The sequence below is a fragment of the Kogia breviceps genome, chromosome 13 (genome assembly GCF_026419965.1).
Source record: "Kogia breviceps isolate mKogBre1 chromosome 13, mKogBre1 haplotype 1, whole genome shotgun sequence".
Classification (NCBI taxonomy): Eukaryota; Metazoa; Chordata; class Mammalia; order Artiodactyla; family Physeteridae; genus Kogia; species Kogia breviceps.
Window position 1 is genome coordinate 77,382,731 of NC_081322.1, and position 25,002 is coordinate 77,407,732.

General features: G+C 40.0%; 1 protein-coding gene across 1 annotated transcript in view; it reads left to right on the forward strand.

The window, feature by feature from the left end:
* The first annotated feature begins 2,650 nt into the window (after positions 1-2,650).
* The window catches only part of CCDC170 (coiled-coil domain containing 170), a 72,523-nt gene continuing 50,171 nt past the window's right edge, over positions 2,651-25,002 (forward strand). The window contains 6 exon segments of the mRNA XM_059083200.2: positions 2,651-2,656; positions 17,489-17,505; positions 17,507-17,615; positions 19,175-19,296; positions 19,298-19,429; positions 23,140-23,284. Coding sequence (XP_058939183.1) covers positions 2,651-2,656; positions 17,489-17,505; positions 17,507-17,615; positions 19,175-19,296; positions 19,298-19,429; positions 23,140-23,284 — 531 coding nt within the window.

The window sequence follows — 25,002 nt, forward strand, 5'->3', positions numbered from 1 at the left end:
ACTAGTGCTCAGAACTCACACCACAGAGGCCTTTCAAAGAAACATAACGTGTTATTATTGATGGAACATAATGGACATTGTCTTTAATTGCACAACTTTCTTCATATGAAGTTTCCTCATAACATTTATCCCTAAAGGCTGACGTGTATTAAGCTGTACCTTAGCGAAGTCACTTCTCTAGAGAAATAAACTTTCTGCCACTCTAACTTGTAGAACCTGAAGCGATTAGTAACTTGTTTCTGTTACTTTTCTGCTTATGTATTGGTTTTCTTTATGTATGTAGCTGTGATGGATAGCTCTCTTTGGTGAGTGACTGAAGTTCACTTACTACATATACAGTGAGTTTAAGGTTTAGAGAGGATGTAACTTAGGTGGTGGGCAAACATTTTGTAACTTTTATAACAACTCCGTTTAGCTCAGAAGACACTCTTTCTTTTAGAAGAAAAATACCATTTTGTCAGTTCAAGGAAACTTATTCCATTTGTTTTCCTCATTCCCTTTCCCCTTAGATGAACTAAGTCTCTGCAGGTGGGAGTGGAGTTGGTTATGAGTTTCTTGGCACTGAAGGATGGGCTGAGCACCGTTCTCTGTTCCCTTTGGCCCCGACTTCCCTCGTGGGCTGAAGGTTCAGCCATGCTGTAAGCTCTTTATTTCCATCCCAAGTCCCTTAAGTCTGTTATCTTATCTACGTCTACCTTCTTGCTTTACTTGGGAAAATGGACTTCCTTCCCATTTAGGTCACCGCAGAGCATTGAGCAGAGTTCCCTGTGCTCTACAGTAGGTTCTCATTAGTTATCTATTTTATACATAGGATCAATAATGTATATAGGTTACCACAGTGCGTTAGGTAGAGTTCCCTGGGCTATACAATATGTTCCCATCAGCTGTCTATCCCAAAGGGAGGGGGTATCTGTATGTGTATGGCTGATTCATACTGTTGTGCAGTGGAGGCTAACACAACCTTGTAAAGCAGCCAGACTCCAATAAGAATTAATTTGAAAATAAATGTAAAAAATAGTGTCTCCATGTAAGGGAAAGCAGGGTATGGTTTCCCCTCCTTGCCTGAGGAGTGGGTGCCGGTGGGGGGCTTCCCAATAGGCACAACACTCAGTCATCGCCGTTCATTCTACGCCCGGGAGCTTCCTGCCTGTAGGGCTGTTGTGAGAGGCTCCCACTCCAGGGCCACATCCTGGGAAGCAAGGGCACTAGCAGGGGTCTTCATTAGCGCCCGCAGCCTGCGCTGCTCATGGCAGGCGTTAGGCTGCACTAGGGCCGGTATCATCTAAGCGTGGGTCACGGCTCCCCCCAGTTCTCCTTTTCCCATGCATTGGAGCCACACTTCCCCTGGATTTATTTAGAATTGACAGTTTGAATTTTGAGGACAGCTGCCAAAGCCAATGATTATGGTTTTGTCCGTACTGGCTGTTAAATGTTGCTTTCTGATGGTAAGGCCATTTCTGGTCCCTGGTTTAAAAACCATGCTATATGGGTAAAGAAGAATGCTTACACTTCTGTTCGTAAAGGCAAATGGGCAGGCTGACATTTACTTAAAAGCAAAATCAAGATTTTCAGACTTATTCAAGTTTACAAGGCTAGGTTTGTTCAAGACACAGGTGATACAGTTTTGTTTCACATTATTTTGACCTTGAGACAATTGATTTCTTCTCTAGTCTGGCAGTGATATTTGCATGAAGATCTTTGTAACCTTGTGTAACAGCCTGGTAGCAACCTCAAGATCATACTTTTTGAAAATACAGGGTATAATGGTTACTTTTTTTTTTTTTTTTGAAGTATAGTTAAGTTACAATGTTGTGTTCGTTTCACGTGTACAGCAAAGTAATGATTACTTCTATGTGTCAACTCGGCTAGGCTAGGATAATATAGCCAAAAACCGACCTATATTTCACTCTTGAAGGTATTTTTTAGGTGAGATTAAGATTTAGATCAGTAGATTTGAGTAAAGCAGATTAGCCTCCATAATGTGGGTGGGCCTCGCCTAGTCTGTTGAAGGCCTGAGAGAAAAGACTGAGGTCCACAAGGAAGAGAGCATTCTGCCTCCGAACTGTCTTTGGACTCAAATGGCCGCATCAGCTTCAACTCTTCCCTGGGTTTCCAGCCTGCCAGCTCACTGTGCAGATTTCGGACTTGTCAGCCCCTACGATCATGTGAGCCAATTCCTTAAAATAAATCTATCTATCTATCTATCTCCATTCTATTGGCTCTGTTTCTCTGGAGAACCCTAACTAATACACAGGGTACTTCGCTGAGTCCTTCCGTGCTTGAGGAGGTGGTGAGAACCAGTGGGTTTGCAGCCCATCACAAAGGACAGTGCAGCAAGGCCCACAGGTGCTCAACACACAAACACAAAAGCTGATAATCAACAGCCGAAAACTGGGGAGAGTTTGTCATATCTACTGCCTGATTTTATTAGAGAGACGGAACCAATCTATCCATCAGCGTCACTGGCGAGCACCGTATTTTAAGGGACCCATGAGAATGTTTTAATTTCTTTTAAAATCAGGAGAGAGAGAGAAAAAAAATAACTTTTAAGTTGAAAAAATATTTTAATAGGTAGTATTTTGATATGTTCATCTTTATACCAATTAGTTATAAAATATGATTTTTAATATCTTTATGGAGGAAAGAGACCATGACGGTAAAAGTGCATAGGACCCACAAAATTTATAATGTGGCCCTGTAGGGAGATGAAACTGTGTGTAGAAACATTGTATAGAAAGCATTGTTAAGCAGCAGAAGAGATGATACGAAGACATAGATAATAGAACATATTTTTTCCCAGTTTTATTGATATGATTGACATACAGCACTGTGTAAGTTTAGGGTTTACAGCATAATGACTTGACTTAAATATATTGTGAAGTAATTACCACAATAAATTTAGTTAAATTTAATACCTATCATCTCATATAGATACAAAAAGAGAAAATGTTTTTTTCCTTGTGATGAGAACTTTCACATATATTTAGGACTTTCAGATATATTGTACAACAGTGTTAATTATAGTCATTATGTTGTACATTACACCCCCAGCATTTATTTATCTTATAACTGGAAGTTTGTACCTCATGTCTATCTTCTTCCAGCCGCCCCACCCCTGGCAGCCCCCCACCTCTGGTAACTATAAATCTGACCTCTTTTTTTAAAAAATGAGTTTTATGCTTGTTTTAGATTCCACATATGAGATCATACAGTATTTGTCTTTGTCTGACTTATCTCAATAAGCATAATGCCCTCAAGGTCCATCCATGTTGTTGCAAATGGCAGGATTTTCTTCTTTTTTATGGTTGAGTAGTACTCCATTATTTAGATATAGATAGATATAAATATGTCACATTTGTTTCCTTACCCATTCGTCCATTGATGGACTTTTAGGCTGTTTCCATGTCTTGTGAATTGTGAATAATGCTGAAGAAAATGTTATCTTAAATTTGCTTGTTCCTTCTCCTAAAGGTTGCCATAAAATGAAGAGTATTGAAATGAAGTCCAACAGGACTTAAATCTCCCTATGGCAATTTTATTGCACTAGAGAATTGCTCCTTTGGAAGATGGATTAAGCTATATTTCAAGTTCATTCTAAGGGAAATATTCCTGAGGAGCCACTTTGAATAGACAACTTATTAAAGTTTCAAGCACACCACTCAGCATAGGAAGTGGAATATCATATCTTGGAAAAATTTTCACTTTAAGATAATTTATCAAGTGTTTGATAATAGATGGAGTGAAAAAAATCCCACTTGGGAAGAGTTCTAGAATCATTAATATGTGAAAAGATATATAGAGGATTCCAATGAATAAAATGTCCCATCTAGTTGTCAGCAGAGATTTTTGTTTCCACCATTCCACTCACAGAAGCTATTCCATATGTGACAGTGTTCCCAAATCTGCATTCATTATTAGCCTTGATAGCTACACCTGATACCTCCCATGGAGATGTATCCAATATAAACGCTGAGAAATTGCTAGTCACTTAAAATAGGACCTTAAATTAATTAACTTGCCTGTGACTTTCTTAACTAAGAAGTTATCTTGGTAACAGATAACTTGGTAACAGATTAAAAAAAAATTCAAAGGACTTTATATTAAGTGAAAATATAAGCTTCTAAGTTGACTAGACCCGACCCGTACAACATTCAGGAACTTGTAGAAAGCAGAAGGAATCTATTTATTTATTTGTTAATCAATTATTTATTTATTTTGGCAGCGCTGGGTCTTAGTTGCAGCACGCGGGATCCTCCAGTTGCGGCATGCGAACTCTCAGTTGCGGCACGCATGCAGGATCTAGGTCCCTGATCAGGGATCGAACCCGGGCCCCCTGCATTGGGAGCGCGGAGTCTTACCCACTGGACCACCAGGGAAGTCCCAAGAATCGTTTTTTAAAATTAATTTTTATTGGAGTATAGTTGATTTACACTGTTGAGTTAGCTTCTGCTGTACAGCAAAGTGAATCACTTATATGTATCTCCACTCTTTTTAAGATTCTTTTCCCAGATAGGTCATTACAGAGTATTGAGTAGGGTTCCCTGTGTCATACAGTAGGTTCTTATTAGTTATCTGTTTTCTATATAGCAGTGTGTATGTCAGTCTCAATCTCCCAATGTATCCCTCCCCCCAGGAATCTTCCAAAAAGTGGTTGGAAAGAGATTTATGAATTTATTAAAGTTAAATTTTGTGAACTTAAAATTAGTTATGGAAATGGACCTCATTGCTACAGCAGCCCTACTTGCCTTGCAGACAGCAATATTGAATGAGGTCGGAAAAGAATTCAATCTAGGGAGAAATGATTGCATATCTATGTAGGATGATAACATAGTGATTAACAATATGGGCTTTTGAGTCAGATAGGCTTTGGTTTGAATTCTGGCCGTGCCATTTCACTCACTCCATTCACTCTGTGATGTTTACTGATACTCAGTCACTGGGGACATGGTGGTGAACAGAACAGGCATTTTCCTGCCTCTGTGGACCTCATAGCCTAGTGGGGGACATAGATGTTGAGTAAATAATCATACAAATAAATAATAGTTAATTTGGTGATAACACGAAGGATAAGTATTAGGCGACATGAGACTGAATAACACAGGAAACTAATTTAGATTGAGGCTCAGGGAACATTGATTTAAAGACTGAAAACAGGTCACAGTGGCTAGGTAGAGTGAGCCCGAGTAAGAGGTTAGAGTTGAGGGTAGAAAGGAGAGGAGAGGGAAGGAGACGGGTGGGGGGAGGAAAGGGAAGGGGCGAGGAGGAGAGGGGAAGAGAGGAGCCAGAAAACACAGCTGTGGAATTCAGATCAAATGCCTTATCATCTCTGAACCTAAATTTCTTTTTTATGCAATGTGGATAGATGTAACAGCTTCACATGGTTGCACTTGGGTTTAAATGGCATTGTATTTGAGTCATGCTTAATACAGAGCTAGCATGATTACTATTTACTACCTGGTGTCTATAAATAATAACGCCCTCATGGGGTTTACATTCTGGTGAGGTAATCATATCTACCTCAAGAATGGAAATAAGCAAAGAGAGGCTAATAGCTGTTTGAAGAGCTTCCACATTTATGCTCATTTTAGAAATGATTTTAAAAATTACAGTCACAACTGAAGAAAAAGGCAAGACAAAACATCTTAATGTTTTTTGATTAAAAAGTGAATGTAAGTGACGTATCAGCAAGGTTACAAACTAAAGATACTGAGAGTGTGGATTCATGTAATTTCCCCTTATGTCCATGTAACATGTAAAACCTTGAGATTAAGAATAGCTGTTACACAGCGAGTGACAGTAATCTTCTAAAGACAGGATGAGTTAAAGAAACAACTGCAATTTTATTAGCCAAGATATTTTCATAACAAGATATAGAAAAATTACAAATTAGATAGGATGAGACCTTCACCCTAACAAGGACTGAGTTATAATTTTGGTTCCTTCAAGGTAAGTATTTTTTCAGTCTTTTAAACTTTTATTCTTATCTAGCAAGATGTGGATGAATAAATAATTCATGGCCTTTCCTCCCCAATGCATCTTGGTCAACTATCTCCTCTTCCTCCCATCTTCTTCTGAAGCTCATATCTCTGTTCTAGGTTGATCTCCCACCGGGTCTAATTTTAAAAATATGAGCCTTGTTACTTTCTATTTTTACAAGAGGTGAGTGAAACTCCATCTATACTTGTTCCAACAGGACTACTGTTTAGCAGTAGTAAAGTGTTGTTGAAATTAAATAAATAAGTTCAGCCAGGTATTTTTATCTTTGATATGCTAGTCCTAGAGATGTGAACAGAGGGGAAGAAGCCTTTCCATTCTGTTTGTCCATCTGTCCATCCATCCATCCATCATCCATCCATTCACTCATTTACTCATCAAACAGCAAATGTATATCCACTCAGCAGACATTTATAGAGGTGTCCATCATGTGCTAGGAAATGTGCTTGGTGCTAGGGATACCAATATAACTGATTTCTAGATTCTTCCCTCAAACCCACAACCTTGCAGCTGAATCATTTATTCATTTATTAATATTCAACATGTCTTTCATTAGTGTACCAGGCAGTGTAGACACTGGAGATACAGTGCTAAAAAACAGACACGAGGGCCTGCCCTCGTGGAGCTTATGTCCTAGTGGTAGACATAAAAACTAGTGTAGAAGAGAAGAGCTGTGCTCCTCAGAAGTGGGCTTGTGTCTACAGGAGGTGTGCAAAATGATTTATGAGAGGTTCAGGAAGAAAATATTTGCATTATTATTATTATCATCTTAATTTGTATTTTTGTGTATATTTGGTAATATGCCTAATATGACAGTAGTATATTTGGATGGATATGTCTGGATACTAATGCTACTGGAGACGGACAGGCTGCGACAGGTCATAGTGGGAGAATCTGTGTGTTTCCTAAACTAGTCCGTCATCTCTGGGGCTCGGTGTGCAGTAGAAATCAGCCAGCTCCAGAGACTGATGGGACTTGGTATAGCAGATGAGAACAGGATGAGATTGTGGAGTGAATCAAATGGGAGGACTAGGATATTAATAAAAAGAGCATCTATCCATCCATCCATCCATCCATCCATCCATTCACTTATTCTACGAATAATTATTGAACATTTACATTGTGAGGTCCTGGTTATGTGCTAGGTATGACTTCGTGAACATCACAGTCTTTTGAGGGAGGTAGACATTAAATACTTAATTACACATAAAATGTATTCCTTACCATTGTGTAAGTGCTGTGCAGGAGAAGCACAGGCTGTATGAGAGAATAACTGAAAGATAGTAGTGTGGTCAGGTGGGAATTTTGATTGGTCAGGTCTTTCAGAAAATTAAGCAGAGGGAAAAATGGAGCGCGAAGACTTTGAAATTGCAAATATGAGAAGAGTGAGAGGATTACTTCTTTTTTTTTTTGCTGCATCGGGTCTTAGTTGCGGCACGCGGGATCTTTCATTGTGGTGCACGGGCTTCTCTCTAGTTGTGGCGCATGGGCTCCAGAGAGCACAGGCTCAGTAGTTGTGGCGCGCGGGCTTAGTTGCCCCGTGGCATGTGGGATCTTAGTTCCCCGACCGGGGATCGAACCTGCGTCCCCTGCATTGGAAGGCGAATTCTTAACCACTGGACGGCCAGGGAAGTCCCGAGAGGTTTACTATTCAGGTGAACACAGTGTCCATTAGTTGATTTTCTTGTGGCCTCTGACCCTTCCTTAGATCTTCCCCAGCTGCCTCTTGCTGAGCTCTTTATTAGGGATGATGTGATGCAGGTCCTGGGGAGGAGAGAGGGTGAGATTAGGGGTTCTATCTTTAGAAAGGAAGGGCTTCCTAAACAGGAGTCTGCCCACTCTAGTCTGTCCTCTAGAGTGTGCTGAGGACATCCTTGTCCTCTTCTTGATTAGTAATGAGAGTTGCTAAGCACTGCGGTTTGGGATTTGAAATCTGCCTTTAACCCGTTTTATTCTGGACACAAAAGAGAAAAATTAATTCTGAAAACTTACTTGTGGATCTTGCCTTGTCATCTTGCTTTGTCACCTTGCAACAATTCTTATGAGGAGGTTAAAAATTATTTGGTTTCTTTCTAATGTGAAACCTGGAGAGATTACCTATGCTAACGTTCCACAGTCTTCTCATTGTTTACAAAATTCGTCTCTCAGGAGACTGTCGCTGTCAGGAGTGTGTATGCTGGAAGTCATGGCCTCCTTTTAACAGAAGAAATATTATAAAAATGATGAAGCAGCATCATTTTTGTTGAGTTTTCTTTGGGCAGAGCTAAGAGTTATCTTGGAAGAGAAAGCAGGGATTTAGTGCAACACATGTTATTTAGGTTGTTTTCTCTCTCTGGTTTGTCCTTTGTTAATTGGAGATCTTTTTAGAGTTAATAAAAACATTAAGAATCATTGAATTCCTGTTTTAATCCTTGAAGATACTGTTTTGGCTATAATATTGTATTATTCCATTCATTTTTGCGGTGAACTTCCTGTCCGAAATGTAGTCAAAACCTTCTTGCTGCCCAGAAAATACATTCCAAGTATTGCTGGAAATTCAGTGATTCTTCTTTTTACCTCTGCCGCCTTATGCACGCTGAGGTTCAAGTTCAGGGTTTCCTGCTGCCTCTGCAGCCAGTAAAGAATTCACATGGTATTCAGTTTCTTAAGTCTGAAGATTAGGATGAGAAAGCTGAGAACATGGTAAATTGGCCTCTTTAAACATGCTTTCAGTTGTCTTTCACTTAATTAAGAAATTGATTTTAATATTACAATTATATCCACTTTTCCTTTAAAAATGAGAACATTACATATAAACTATAGTTCCTTTTGTCAATCACCACTAATCCTGATCCCCTTCCCCTGTTCTCCAGAGGTAATTATTAAATACGTTTGGTGAGTATCCTCCAGACCATTAAAAAAGTACTTTTTGCATTCATACTTAAACCTAGAAAATATGTTATTTTGTTTAACTTGTATTTTAAAAACATAAACGGTATCATACGGTTAGTTTTGTTCTCTGATTTACTTTATTTGAAAAACAGTATGTTTTTGAGATCTGTCTGTGCTGCTCTAAATAGGTTTAGTTCTGTTCTTTTAACTGCTTTCTAGTTTCCCATCTTATGGATGTACTATTGTTGACCAATTCCTGTACCGATGGACACTGCGAACCACGAACATTCATGTAGAATTATAAGTAGAATTGTGGGTCACGGGGTATACGCCAAAGTGTCTCCTGCAGTGGCAGGGACATTTTATATGCCCATTCATTAATCCTACTTTAAACTTAATTTTAAAATTATATAGCACAGAAAAGCAATCGCTGCTTCCAGATCTACTACCAGTTGTTTGCTATTTGGCAAAAGAATTTCCTTTTTAGTCCTTAATAGCTTCATTTTTGGATGAGAGGATAAGAACAGTCCCTGGGGGATAAGAATAGTCATAGGGGACTTCCCTGGTGGCGCAGTGGTTAAGAATCCACCTGCCGATGCAGGGGACACGGGTTCGAGCCCTGGTCCGGGAAGATCCCGCATGCCGCGGAGCAACTAAGCCCATGCACACCACAGCTACTGAGCCTGCGCTCTAAAGCCTGCGAGCCACAACTACTGAAGTCCTCCTGCCACAACTACTGAGCCCACATGCCACAACTACTGAAGCCCTAGTGCTGCAACTACCGAAGCCTGGGCGCCTAGAGCCTGTGCTCCGCAACAAGAGGAGCCACCGCAATAAGAAGCCCGCGCACCGCAACGAAGAGTAGCCCCTGCTCAAAGCAACTAGAGGAAGCCCACGTGCAGCAACGAAGACCCAATGCAGCCATAAATAAATAAATAAATAAATTTTTAAAAAAAGAATAGTCATAGGGCTGTTGTGAAGATTGAATGGAAATAGTTCCCCCCGCCCCCCAAAAAAGAAATAGTTCCTGGCTCAGTGAATATTAGTTATGATCATATATATATGTATATATATGAGATACATATCTAATATATAAGTATATATAAGATACATATTTAATATTGGAGTTATATCAGGATTAGTACTTGAAGCAAACCCTCAAAAGGTTTGGCATCTAAGTTTTTCTAACTGCAACCCTTCCCCATCTGAAAAGATGACTCAGTTTCTTTTAGTAGAGCCATAGTATTAAGAACATTTTGGAATACTGCATTCTTTGCAATAAAGATATAGAGTTGGAAGGGTTTTTAAGTGACACCCAAGAAAAAAGGGATTAGAGAACAATGGAAAAATAATGGATCGGCTTCTTCACAAAACTTGATTTAATGCAGAAATGTCTTCCTCCAAAATTTGTCCCACAACTGCTAAAATGTAGACACTCAGATTTATTTCCTGAATTCCACACCCATCACACTGTCCCCTGCGGGCACTAGTAAATCCCGGAAACCAAATGCAGATGTAAGAAGGAAAAGCAGGAGGGCCAGGAAAATCCTTCAAAGTCTGGAGAAGAACTGATGAGTAGTCAAAATTGGCATTGGTTGGAGAAATACAATTTGTAAGACTTAATTTATGCGCTGTAAATTAGGGAAGAAATTACTTGGGGGGAAGAAGTTGGAGAGTAGGGGAGAGAGTCTTAGAAGGGATTGCTCACTGGGCAGCCCTGGAGGCTTAAAGAGGGGTGGGGAGAGAGAGGGAAGGAGATAGAGAGAGAGAGAGAGAGAGAGGCTAAAGGAAGCATTCCACAGTGGAAGTGCCTTGGTGACACAGTCATGCGCTGCAGTACGGAATAATGCTGGAACAAAGGGGAGGTTGGTTACGGGATAGAAAGATAGGAATGGATTTAGGTGCTTTTGTGTGTCAGAGGTAGGCAGTGATTTTCCTCTCATTTTCTTTTCTTTTCTTTTTATTTTTTTGTCCATGGGAAAATAAGACAACTAAATACCATAGAAGCAAGACTGGCCCAAGACATTGTCCCCAGGTCAGATAATTGGACACATTGTGTACTACATTATGAATAAGCTGATCTCTTCTTTCTGCCTTTGCGCTTTGAAACTATCCTTTATTCTGAAAAGCCTGTGAGCCACCCTGTGAGGCAATTTCAATCATTATCATAATATCAGTAGCTGAATCAAATCATAGGTAGTTGGCTTTCTAAAATTAATGTAAAATTGCTTCATGTATTAGCTGAGAGAGACCTAATAACTTGGAGTGTCCTCATACGAGGACAAATGGATGATTTTTTAATCTTGCCATTTTGAATAGGGTAAAATTAGTTTCTTTAAAGTGAAGATTGCTTAATATTTATAGAAAAAGTTGAAGAATTTTCCAAAAATCTTACTAACTTTAGGGGGCTTAATTAAAAGTGCAAAACCCCTGAGATGTCTGCTTTCACATGCATTCAAATTCCTATGCTACTGGGATTGTTTCTTTGTCCTTGTGTTTTCCATAAAGGCACCACATGGCAGGTTTTGTGATTTTTGTCTATTCTTGTCCTTATTCCTTTTGTTTTTATTTAAGGGGGGATGTTTACTCTGATTATAAAATTAATGTACAGCCACTATAAAGGATTTGGAAAATATAAAAACATATAATAAAGAAGAAAATAAAAGGTAGTCCTATAACTAAAAGATAATCGCAGTAACATTTCTTCCCAGTATTTTTCTTTTCTTTAAATTATATTTAATTATACAAGTAATGCATAAATATATCCTTCTTGACAAAAACAAAGCCTTTCGCCTCCCAGCTCCAATATTATTGTCGGCTCCAGAGGTGAGGACTGTTATTAAGGTGATGTGTGTCCCTTCAGACCTTTTTCTCTTTTTCTTCTCCAAATATATTTCTAGAAAAGATGTCGTGCTTTCCCTCCCTATGTGTTTTATGAAAAAAGGTATCAAACTGTGGATCTGTACTTTCTTACTTTTGTTCAGTGGAATGTCTTGGAGATATTCTTATGCCCAAACATACAGCACGATCTCCTACTGCTTGTTGCCTAGTATTCATAGTTTGGGAGTGCCTTTTTTAGTAATTGCCTTGTTGATGGGAATTTATATTGTTTCACACACCCCCTCTTTTTTGCTGTTATATCGTTATGCACATATGTGACTATTTTTCAAGGGGAGATAATTGAGAGGTAGAGTTGCTGGGTCATAGTACTTACATTTCAATTTTTAATAGATACAGTGTAATTGGAAGGGTATCCAAAAGGATTAACCAACTTTATTTACATATAAGACACCCAAGACAAAGTGATACCGAAAGGTTGACAGTAAAAAGCTGGAACAAAGGTATATGTAGTCAGATGCAAACAAAAAGAAATCAGGAGTCATGATCTCAATTTTGGAAAAAGTTGAATTATGAACAAAAAGGGTCAGACAAATAATGGCACATTATCGTGCTACGTGGTACAATTCACAACGAATATATGAAATTTCTGAATCTTTGCACCAAGTCAAGCAGTACCAGTATTCATTCAGCAAGAATACAAGTGCTACAAGGTGATAGAGAATTATAGTAGTAATAGGCTCTAACTCACCTCTTTCGAGCCATGATAGAGTAAAAGCATAGAAATTAGACAAGACTAGAAATGCCTAATGAAAATGATGAATAAAGTAGAACTAATTGATACATATTGAATTTCAAGCTCCGAAGATTGAGAATATACCTTCCTCTTAAATACCCATTGGATATTCATAAAATTGAGTATTACAAAAACCTTGATAAATTCCCTGGAGTAGAAATAATATAGAAAAGGATGATGGTGAAAATGTGTAATGGCTGGTATAAGAAGGACAACCTTCCAGTCTGAATGGACCCAGTTCTGAATGGACATTGGTCCACCCCACTGGTGTACACCCATGAATGTCAGTCTGGAATACAGATGGGTTGTCTGAGCACAATGCAATAAAACAGACATCGTAACAAATTCTGAGAACAGAGAGCCACAAAAACAACCAAGCCCTTAAAGCAACTCAGGTCAAAGAAGAAATCCAAGCCAAATATGAAGAACACTACATAAGGATCTATGGGACAGCCAAGGAAGGGCTAAGAGGAAAAGCAGAGGCATAAATAAATAAATTCATGTATTCTTCTTTCAGTTTTCATATATTGTTTTTTCTTATCCTTGTAATCCTCTCATGCTACCGCTGTGCATTTCTTCTCATTTCAAGCTACCTCAGAGTGTCTTGAAGGAATGGATTTCTGTGGTATACTCCATATGACAATTCTGTATTTAGCTTTTTTTTTTTGAGGGAAACTTCATACTACTGAGTATTTTCCATAGTGACTGTACCAATTTACATTCCCATCAACAGGTAGGAGGGTTCCCTTTTCTCCACACCCTCTTCAACATTTGTTATTTGTAGGCTTTTTGATGATGGCCATTCTGACTGGTGTGAAGTGGTACCTCATTGTAGTTTTGATTTGCATTTCTCTAATAATTAGCAGTGTTGAACATCTTTCCATGTGCCTATTGGCCATCTGTATGTCTTCTTTGGAGAAATGTGTGTTTAGGTCTTCTGCCCATTTTTTGATTGGGTAGTTTAATTTTTTGTCATTGAGTTGTAGGAGCTGTTTGCATATTTTGGAAATTAAGCCTTTGTCAGTCACACTGCAAATATTTTCTCCCAGTCCATAGGTTGTCTTTCATTTTGTTTATGGTTTCCTTTGCTGTGTAAAACCTTATAAGTTTAGGTCCCATTTGTTTATTTTTGCTTAAGAAAACATTGGTATAGCAACAGAAAAAAAAAAAGGAAAACATTGGTATGATTTATGTCAGTGTGGTATACTCCAGAGCCCAGCTCAACACAGAGGTGTCTCTGGGGCTCAGTCAGGGTTCTTTGGAGAAGCAGAACCAGTAGGATGTATATGTATGTATATGTGTGTGTGTGTGTGTGTGTGTGTGTGTGTGTGTGTATGTATATATATATGACAAGGAATTGGCTTGAGTAATAATGGAGGCTGAGAATTCCCAAGATCTGCAGTAGGCCAGCTGGAGGCCCAGGAGAGCTGAAGGTATAAATTCTAGTCTGAGTCTGAATCCAAAGGCAGGGGAAGATTGAGGTCCCAGCTCAAAAACGTGCAGAAAGAACAGATTCTCCCTTACTCAGGCCTTTTTTTTTTTTTTTTTTTTGGCGGTACGCAGGCCTCTCACTGTTGTGGCCTCTCCCGTTGCGGAGCACAGGATCTGGACGCGCAGGCTCAGTGGCCATGGCTCACGGGCCCAGCCGCTCCGCGGCATGCGGGATCCTCCCGGACCAGGGCACGAACCCGTGTCCCCTGCATCGGCAGGCGGACTCCCAACCACTGCGCCACCAGGGAGGCCCAGGCTTTTTGTTCTATACAGGCCTTCAGTGGATTGGATGAGGCCCACCCACATTGGGGAGGGCAATCTGTTTTATTCAGTCTACTGATTCAAATGCTAATCTCACCCAGAAAATCCTCACAGACACAACCAGAATAATGTTTAAACCAAATATCTGGACACCCTGTGGCCCAGTCACGTTGTCACATAAAATTAACCATCACAGCTACATATATGACATATGAGAATTCCTGAACAAATGGAAAAAGGATGATTTTATTTGGAAAACTCAACATTTAAGAGATGTTAATTCTCTTTAAGTTTATTTATAAAGTTAACATGCTCCCAGTAAAAAGACCAACAGGATTTTTTGGAATTTGATGAGCTGATTCTAAATTTCATATGGTAAAATGAACACGTAAGAATAGCCAAGGAGGAATATTTTTAAAAAGAAGCCCTATCAGGTACTGAAATATATCAATGGGCTCAGGGCTGTCTTTCGAGCCCTGCTGCCAGTGTTCTTCACCTGCTCTGACCTCTCAGCCTCACTGCCTTCTCTCTGATCCTTGATCACACAGGGCATACTCCTGCCACAGGACCTTTGCTCAGACTTTTGGCTGTTTGAAAGATGTGGGTTGCTCCTGTGTCAGTACCCCTTGCCTATTTAATTTCTATTTAATCATCACTTCTTTAGGGAAATCTTTCCTTCCACCTCCCTAATTTTAAGTCACTTTCCTTTGTTGTCTGTTTCTTTCTTTGCTTGAATTTATTTCAGTTTGTAATTACACAATCACCAGTGTGGTTGTTTGATAAATGCTCTTTTTCTTATAAGACTGTAGGCTCAGTGCCTGACCCAGAATAGGCTTTTCATAAACATTTGCTGATGAATAATCTCGAGTCTCCTGGACTTTGAAAGGTGATTTAGACCCTAGCAACTGTCTTCTAAACTCAGTAATCAAGAGTCCTCCTCATGTAGGCCCTGCTCCAGTGTCAAAGGTCATAATATCTTAATATGTGGTTTCTTTCGCCCATGAGCATGTGAAGATGCTAATGCTTTTGGTGATGTCCTGCATTACACTGTAACCTCCTCAAATAAAGGCCCACTTCTGAACTGTCTCAGGGGCTCTTAATATTATAACCAACGGACACAATATTTTTTCATAAGAAAGATATAAAATTATAGTATGACTATGTCATGTCCTAAAAAATCATGTTAGTCAATGAAATAAATAATCATAGCCATTAAGAAATTTATTTCCCTAAGGAATTTTAGAAAATGGTCATACATGCTGTAGCTCAAACCTCTTGTAGGTGACCTAGGTCCTCACATGGCTTATTTTGGAAAATATTGCTGGAGTGGTTAGGGTGGAAAAGTTCCTTCTGAATGCTGGGTGAGGCTGAACAGGATGTGGTTCTCTTAACAGATGCAGTTAACTGTTTTATGCTTTCTCCCCAGGAGGACAGGCCTACCATCTTCTTGCATATGTTGTAATTGACAAACACTGGTGGTTACTGAGTGCCTGAAGGTTTTGTTTAGCATTTTGTGGATTGAAACACACTAGTCGTGACAATGCTTGTTGTGAAGTTCAGGGCTTTAAGATGACTTTTGCATTCATGAGTATTTCCAAAGAGTAGTCTTTGTCAGTTCAGTAGCCCGGCAGAGTCACAGACAGCTTTTACGGGTGTTTCCCTCGAGGACACTAGATATTCCAGGGAAACCCTCCTTTATGTGACCTCTTTCATATTCCTTCAAAAATAAATGGCTTTCTTGTATGTCTTTCACAAAGACCCCAGGCCCTGGAAACTTCATAGAGGTGGGTATCTGTCCAAACTCTGGAATAATTCTTTCAGAAAGCAGGTATTATGACATGAATAGGACAGAAACAGAACCAGAGGTTACATACTGACCCACAGCCCAAACCCATCAAATCTGCTCTGCAGATGTGTTTATTGGGATCATATGGTGTTTTTATTTTTTTAAATTTAAATTAGTTACCCAGAGGCAAAAACTGGGAATTTTTACTTCAAAAAGCCCAAATATAGGACTTGTCTTGAAAAATTAGAGTAATGAGGCCATGCTGGGATCCATATTTCTGCTTGGCAGCCATCAGTGGAGCTGAGAGCTGTTCCCTTCTGGATGGAGAAGGTCTCCAGGCATGACCACTATCTCTGGCCTCAGGCATTCATCTGAGTAACCTTCCAAACCCCAAGATAGGGCTTTCCTGGTGGCGCAGTGGTTAAGAGTCCGCCTGCCAATGCAGGGGACGCGGGTTCGTGCCCCGGTCCGGGAAGATCCCACGTGCCGCGGAGCAACTAAGCCCCTGCGCCACAACTACTGAGCCTGAGCTCTAGAGCCCTTGAGCCACAACTACCGAAGCCTGTGCTCTGCAATAAGAGAAGCCACCGCAATGAGAAGCCCACTCACTGCAACCAAGAGTAGCCCCCGCTCACCACAACTAGAGAAAGCCGGCGTGCAGCAACGAAGACCCAACGCAGCCAAAAATAAATAAGTAAAAAAACAAAAACCCAAGATAGGCTATGAGATTGAGAATAAATGGCATAGTGGATAATTATGAAGGAGACAGACTTCTATACTTACATCACAGAGTCTCTTTGATAAACACATGAAACAGTTATTCAGCAGACCGGAGATGAGTTGATAAACTTTGTAGTCTGGAAACAGAAGAACAATAAAAACTGCCTCCTGTTAACCATCTCTTCTGGTGGTCCTTTGTTGTTTCTATCTGTTCTGGTCAGAGGTCAAATAACATTGGAGTTGGGCGGAAGGAAACTCTGTAAAGTGTCAAAGGCCAAATCTTTTTTTTTTTTTTTTAATATTTAATTAAATTAATTTATTTATTTTTGGCTGTGCCGGGTGTTTGTTGTGGCATGCGGGATCTTTGATGCAGCATGCAGGATCTAGTTCCCTGACCAGGGATCGAACCCTGGCCCCCTACATTGGGAGCGTGGAGTCTTACCCACTGGACCACCAGGGAAGTCCCCCAAGGGGACATACCAACTCTTAAATGTCAAACTCCACTACCATCCTGGGGGAGCCTATCATTCGTTCCTGGGCTGCCTCCTGCTTCCCTTAGAATTTTGAGAAGGAGAATGAAATAATCTGAACCAAACACATCTCTGGGCAGCCTTTCCAACATATTTGGACTACAGAGAATGCTTCTGTACTTAATCTTGCTTTGCACAGCTGCATGGAAAAAATTGTTTAACTCTCTTTTGTATATTTTGTCTTTTGGGAAACCCTATCAGGAAACTTATGATCATCTTGGAAGTCGCAGTTACTCGGGAGCAGTTAAACCACTATCGGAATGTGGCCGAGGCTGCCCGGAGCGAACTTGCAGCAACTCTGGTCAAATTTGAATCTGCTCAGTCTGAGGTGAGAGTCTGCGTCTTCATAACTCACAAATGGCCTTGTTAGCTTCTTATGGAGCGAGCAGAGTATAGAGGTGATTAGAAATAGGACAAAGGGAAACAGTTTTAAACTTTCTGGCAAAGTTTATGCTTATTCTCTTATTGTGCCCCTACCCTCTAGCTGTGGAGAACTCCTGAAAGGCTGTGCATTTGCCGTGCTGCAAAGTAGGGTGACGTGGGCTGGATTCTGGATCTCAGGGGAGCTCGACATCCTCGAGAGTACCTGGGGGCACCTGGGGACTTCGGGTTTGGGCTGTGTGGGCTTTGGATGGCTGTAAGCATCCCAGGGAGTAGCTGCCTTTAATGCGGATTGCTTGAAATCTGAAGCTCTGGGGATGGAAATCTGAATCCCTTTCTTGTGGTTCTGATTGTCTGGGGGAAATTCTAGGAAGATGATTGGGATCCATCTACCCTCTGGGCTGGATCAGGTCTATTGTGGAGTTTCTGGGAGATTCTCTCTAGACTCACTGTGCTTATAGCCTGATGGCCCCAAGGAATCCTAGGCTTGCCTGTGAGGTAACTAGCAGTCTCACTAGGCTTCCAGGATCCCACTGAAAGACGAGTTGATTGTGTGTGTGTGTGTGTGTGTGTGTGTGTTTGTGAATAAATGTATGCATGCATACTTACAGTTCCAAAAAAAAAGATGCATTCATAAAGTTTTCTAATGGGGGTGGATCTGGTAGCTTAATAAGGCACATACTGTGTTCAGCATTTTTGTTGTTGTTGTTGTTTGCGGTACGCAGGCCTCTCACTGTCGTGGCCTCTCCCGTTGCGGAGCACAGGCTCCGGACGCGCAGGCTCAGCGGCCACGGCTCACGGGCCCAGACGCTCCGCGGCACGTGGGATCTTCCCGGACCGGGGCACGAACCCGCGTCCCGTGCATCGTCAGGCGGACTCTCAACCACTGCGCCACCAGGGAAGCCCCTGCGTTCAGCATTTTAATGCCACAGAATTCATAAAAGTTTAAACGTTTCCTTTTGTATAAATCCTATAATGATTTTCCTTTTCTCCTATATTTTTTCCAGAAATCCGAGTATTATTTTCCTTTATCACCCACAGTAAGGGTCCAGAAGGCCAGGGGGAGAAATGCTGTGATATATCGCATAGTCTGTATTGACCTGGGAAACAGCTATGGCCATGAAATTACAAATAGCCTACCTTGCAGCTTCCTTGTTTCATCATGAGCAGCAATAGCAGTAATACAGATTTAGAAAATGAATTCTCATTGCAAAATATTTTATTGCTTTTTGCAAAATACACCACACATGTCTCTTGAGTGAGACTAAATTACCACAAGACATTGCTCAATTGTTTATTGAAAAAGGCAGACTATGAAGTCCACTATTTAGGCATAATTTCCCAGCTGGTAATATGGAAACAAATATGAAGAAAAAAAAAGTAAAGTTGGATGAAGTCATGAATAAAAGATTGAAATTTTAAATTATGATTTTGGGGTTTTTTCAAGGTACTTCCAACTTATACCATTGACATCTTTTCCCTCTTTTTACTTCTTTTCCATGTTAGCTTTGAGAACTGCGATCCAAGATGCTTTCCAAAGAAGTTTCCTTTCAAGAGTTGAAAGTTGAAATGGAGAACTACAGAGAAAACAATGCCAGAAAATCGTCTCTCCTCACCTCTTTGAGAGACAGTTCAGGAGCTAGAAGAAGAATCAGCGGCACTCTCCACTTCTAAAATTAGAACTAAAATCATAGCTCAGTCTGCAATCAAGGAGAACCAGGAGTTAAAGAAGAAAGTTGTAGAACTGGACGAGAAATTGCAGTGAGGACATTTCAGTATACTTCTCAGTGGAGCTAGTGTTAAAATACTAACTTCTTTTTTTTTTAACTTAAAAAAATAAATTTATTAATTTATTTTTGGCTGCATTGGGTCTTCGCTGCTGCATGCAGGCTTTCTCTAGTCGCGGTGAGCGGGACCTGCTCTTCGTTGCAGTGCGCGGGCTTCTCATTGCAGTGGCTTCTCTAGTTGCGGAGCACGGGCTCTAGGCGCACGGGCTTCAGTAGTTGTGGCACGCAGCCTCAGTAGTTGTGGCTCACGGGCTCTAGAGTTCAGGCTCAGTAGTTGTGGTGCATGGGCTTAGTTGCTTTGCGGCATGTGGAGTCTTCCCGGACTAGGGCTCGAACCTGTGTCCCCTGCATTTTTGAAAAAAAAAAAAATCATTGACCTCACATATCTTTGGAGTCTTGAAAATTTTTTCCAAGCTCATTTGTAAATGTCAGCAAGAATCTTAACAAACATGGCGTTGTCCTAAGCATGTTTATGCCCTATTGATTAGGGTTGCAAATTTGGAAGATTTCCTCTAAGTAGAGGTTTAAGTGGAGGTGGTAAAATAGTGCACAGGGGGAAGGGTTTATTCAGAAGCTAGTTATTAAAATACACCGGAAACCCAGACCACCCTGAACACTCCTCATTAGGGTTTATTGCCAGTTTATGCAGAGAACTCAGGAAATCTAGGTTTTCTACCCTTAGTTCTGACAAAAGGTGATTATTGAGATAAAATTGGGAGCTACCTGTTCTTAAGATACACTTTAAAAATTCTGTGTATAATAACTTAAATCACTTTACTAATAAAATACTTGATACTTGTTTTACTTATTTCATCTTATAAAGATAAAAACAAAAACCCAATGCTTCTAGCTCCTGTCCTCTTTCTGTCCTTCCTTGTACTGCCAAACTCCTGGAACATGTTTATATGTACTCACTGTACCAATTCCTCTCCTTTCTCAGATCTACTCCACTGAAGCCACTCGTTAAGGTGACCAGTGACCGCGCATTGCAAATTCAATGATCAGTCCTATCTTACTTGACCCTCCAGTACATGAGCCAACAGTTGGCTTTTCTCCCTGAACCACTTTTTTTAGCGTCCAGGACACAGCGCGTGCCTGCTTTTGATCTTTCCTTTCTAGCTGCTCTGTCACAGTCTCTTGCTTTTGTCCTCCTCATCTCCTTGACTTCCAAGTACTGGAGTGCCCCAGGGCTCAGTCCTTGACTCTCTTCTCCTTTCTATCTAAATTCACTCTCATCCAGTCTCATGACTTAAAGTATGATCTACACGCTTGTGACCCCCCACGAGCATGTAGTTTCTAGATCTAGCCTGGACCTCTTCCCAGCGCTCAAGACCCACATATCTTATGACTTGCTGGGCATCTCCATGCGGATATCTAACAGGCATCTCAAGCGGAACATGTCCAAAATACCTCCTGGTGTTTCCACAAAATCCTCCTGTGCTTTTCCTAATCTCGTTTAATGATAATTACATTCTTTTAGTTGATCAGGGCCAAAATTTTGGATCATCCTTGTTTCTCTTTCCTTGATCCTTCAGTAAATCTCATCATCTATCTCTGCCGTCCAAATAAATCTAAATTTTGGCAGCTTCCCATTGCCACTAATGTGAGCGTAGCGACTACATCTAAATTTCACCGCACTCCTCCCAAATGTTTCTTACTCCCTTTCCTGCTTGTTTGTGTCTCCAGCCCTTTTATAATATACTATACATTTTACATACATTTATTTTTTGATTATTGTCCATCTTCCCAACTAGAATGTAAGCCCCATTAGGGATGTTTATATGTTTTGTTTACTACTGTATCTTTAGCACCTTTTTTTTTTTTTTTTTTTGGTGGTACGTGGGCCTCTCACTGCTGTGTCCTCTCCCATAGCGGAGCACAGGCTCCGGACGCGCAGGCTCAGCGGCCATGGCTCACGGGCCCAGCCGCTCCGCGGCATGTGGAATCTTCCCGGACCGGGGCACGAACCCGCGTCCCCGGCATCGGCAGGCGGACTCTCAACCACTGCGCCACCAGGGAAGCCCTTTAGCACCTTTAAGCATAGTAAGTAGCATAGTTAGTGCCCAATAAATATTTATTAAACAAATGAGTAATAAAATGATATATATTCATTATAAGAACGTTTTTAAAGATATAATAAAGTGCCCCCCAAAATTAAAATTACTCACAGCCTTATGATTCCAGAAATGCTATAGTTAACATTTTGTTGAACAGATCTTCAGAGAGTTGTACATAAATGGCATCATGTAGTGAACTATTTTTCATGAATAATATGTTGTAAATACTTAAAAAGTCTTTCATTGTATCGTTTTTAATGGCCAGTGATATTCCATTGCCTGTTAATATCATAATTTACTTAACCAGTTCTTTTTGCTCTTTCCTTTAGGCACTTAGGTCAGTTCCACTCAAAAAATTATTATAAACCAAGATGCAGTGAGTAACCATGTGCATTTATATTTTCACATTTATGTGATTATGTCTTTATGGTAGATGCCTGGGACTTTGTTGGGTCAAAGTGAAATGCAAATAGAAGTGGAAATAATTTAGAAACTCCTGGAACAGAGAAGTAAGACTGAAATCTTAGAGTAAATGTATAGAATCATATACATAAATAAATCAGAGCCATAGCATTAACTATGACTTAAATGAGTGAGAGAGACTGAATAAATATTACCTTTCATATGCTGAAAATAAGAACTTAGAGATATATTGATGTTGGTCTTTTATTGTTATACATTTTTTCTAAATAGAAATATGATGAGCTTTTGAGTATATGCAATTACATGCTTTGTTAATCTTTGAACAGCGTGAAAGAATTGCAATAAACACTCAAGATGGTAAAAAGGGAAAGCAATAATCATGTTTATTATCTAGGGTACTAAAAAATGATGCCATATTATTGAAATGATCCTAATTTGCCTTTAAACTATGTCTGTTTTTTATGATCTCTTAGTTTTTAACATTTAAAGAATTAGAAATAGACTATGCTATTTTAGCATACCTATCTGAGATTTGAAATAAAATATTCACAGCAGAGCATAAATTGACTGATTTTCCTTGACTGGCCCATTCCAATACTCTTTAAAAATTCTGGATGTGCAAAAACTAATAGTGATCTTTGCTGATGATTGAACACCTCTCTTTTCCAGGGGTGGGCACATCCCCTGCTTCTGATGTATTTTTTTTTAACATCTTTAATGATGTATTTTTTATTATAGTTATGCTTGGCCACGAGCCAGGGAAAGCTCTAAGTAACCCTTATGGATCATTGTGTAGTGACCAAAGAAAGCATGGTCTCTAGACCCAATGTAGCATCACTCTCTTTCTTCCCCACGAAGCCACAACAGAGACTCATGGCTGAGTGGATCCATGTGTGATCTAGAGAGGCACCTTCCACTTCTGCAGATCCTAAAATGTCAGGAACAGGAGGCAGAGAATCTGTCTCCCTTGCTAAGATGCCGTAAAGATCTCCCTACATTTCTGCAAAGTGTACGTGCCCCAGAGTTGTTTCCACTTTTCTCCCTCTTTAACTGGGCTTGCAAGGTGATATCGTGCTCTGTGTCTGGGAAACTGTGTTGTGTTGAAATGATTATTGGTTATTTCCCGACAGAGAGCTTGAGTTCTGAACTTTGATGAATGTTATCTTCTTTGGTGTTAAAACTTGACTTGTTATTTGCCCGACAGAAAATGTTTAAAGGAAAACGAGGAGAATAAGGATCAAGTCTCACAGAATTGCAGGAAACATGAGGAATTTCTGGCTCAACTTCACGACTGCTTAGATCCAGGGAAGAAGAATGAGAAGGCATCAGATGAAGATTTAATTCCAAAGGTATTTGTATGAAGATTAAAAAGACTATACATTTAGTGGTCATTCTGAAGTGTGCCATAAAGGAAGAGCTGTGGTTGAGTCTGGGGGTGCAGGAGAACAGGACAGGAGCCCTAGTACAGTATTAATTGGCTGTGTGACCTGGGAAAAACCATATCACCTCTCTGAGCCTCAATTCCAAGATCCTTCCTAGCATTATTTGAGATTAATTATTCTCCAGAAGGGATTGATTGTTTTGTCTAAAATGTATTTAGGTTGTCAAACACAACTAATTATTCATTTTAATGATCTGTTTTAGGAAGATTTTTGTTTGTTTTAGTTACAGATAGAAACACAAACACACACACAACCAAAACCCAAACCAGCTGTGTGTCATTTTTGGGATACTTTTTGAGCATAAGGTTAAGATTATCTCTAAAGTACTTTTAAATTTTACACTAAAGCCAAATGAATAAAAATCCTACTTTAATGGTCGGTTGCCATTGAGATGGAAATTCATTATATCACTACTTGGACTGTAGTGATTCATTAGAGAGCCTGAAGCTATTTGAATGGACACCATATCTTTGCTCATTTATAAACCTTTCATATCCTTGCTTCCTGATAGATTTCCATGCAGCCATTCTTTTTTTAAAACATATTTATTTATCTATTTAAATGGAAGTATAGTTGATTTACAATGCTGTGTTAGTTTCAGGTGTACTGCAAAGTGATTCATATACATATGATTCAGTAATATATATATGTATTATATATATATTCTTTTTCATATTCTTTTCCCTTATAAGTTATTATAAATTATTGAGTAGCGTTCCCTGTGCTATACAGTAGGTGCTTGTTGGTTATCTATTTTATATATAGTGGTGTGTATATGTTAGCCTCAAACTCCTAAGTTATCCCTCCCCCCCTCCCCCTTTGGTTACCATAAATTTGTTCTCTATGTCTGTGGGTCTCTTTCTATTTTGTACATAAGTTCATTTGGATAATTTTTTTTTAGATTCCACATATCAGTGATAGCATATGATATTTTTCTTTCTCTGTCTGGCTTACATCAGTTAGTATCATAATCTCTGAGTCCATCCATGTTGCTGCCAATGGCATTATTTCATTCTTTTCTATGGCTGAGTAGTATTCCATTGTGTATATATACCACATCTTCTTTATCCATTCATCTGTTGATGGACATTTAGCTTGCTTCCGTGTCTTGGCTATTGTAAACAGCACTGCAGTGACCACTGGGGATACAGCCATTCTTTTTTTTTTTTTTTTTTAAAATACAAGGACTCCCATACTTTTTTAATTAATTAATTAATTAATTAATTTCTTTTGGCTGTGTTGGGTCTTCGTTTCTGTGCGAGGGCTTTCTCGAGTTGCAGAGAGCGGGGGCCACTCTTCATCGCGGTGCGCGGGCCTCTCACTATCGCGGCCTCTCTTGTTGCGGAGCACGGGCTCCAGACACACACAGGCTCAGTAGTTGTGGCTCATGGGCCTAGTTGCTCCGTGGCATGTGGGATCTTCCCAGACCAGGGCTCGAACCCGTGTCCCCTGCATTGGCAGGCGGAGTCTCAACCACTGCGCCACCAGGGAAGCCTGATGCAGCCATTCTTAAAGGCCTCCCCTCAGTGGGTTATTAGTAAGCATGCCCCATGAACTCTGTGAAAGCTGCGAAATGATAACATTTTGCTTCAGGAAGTTCCACCTACTCATGGGTTTTCGTTGCT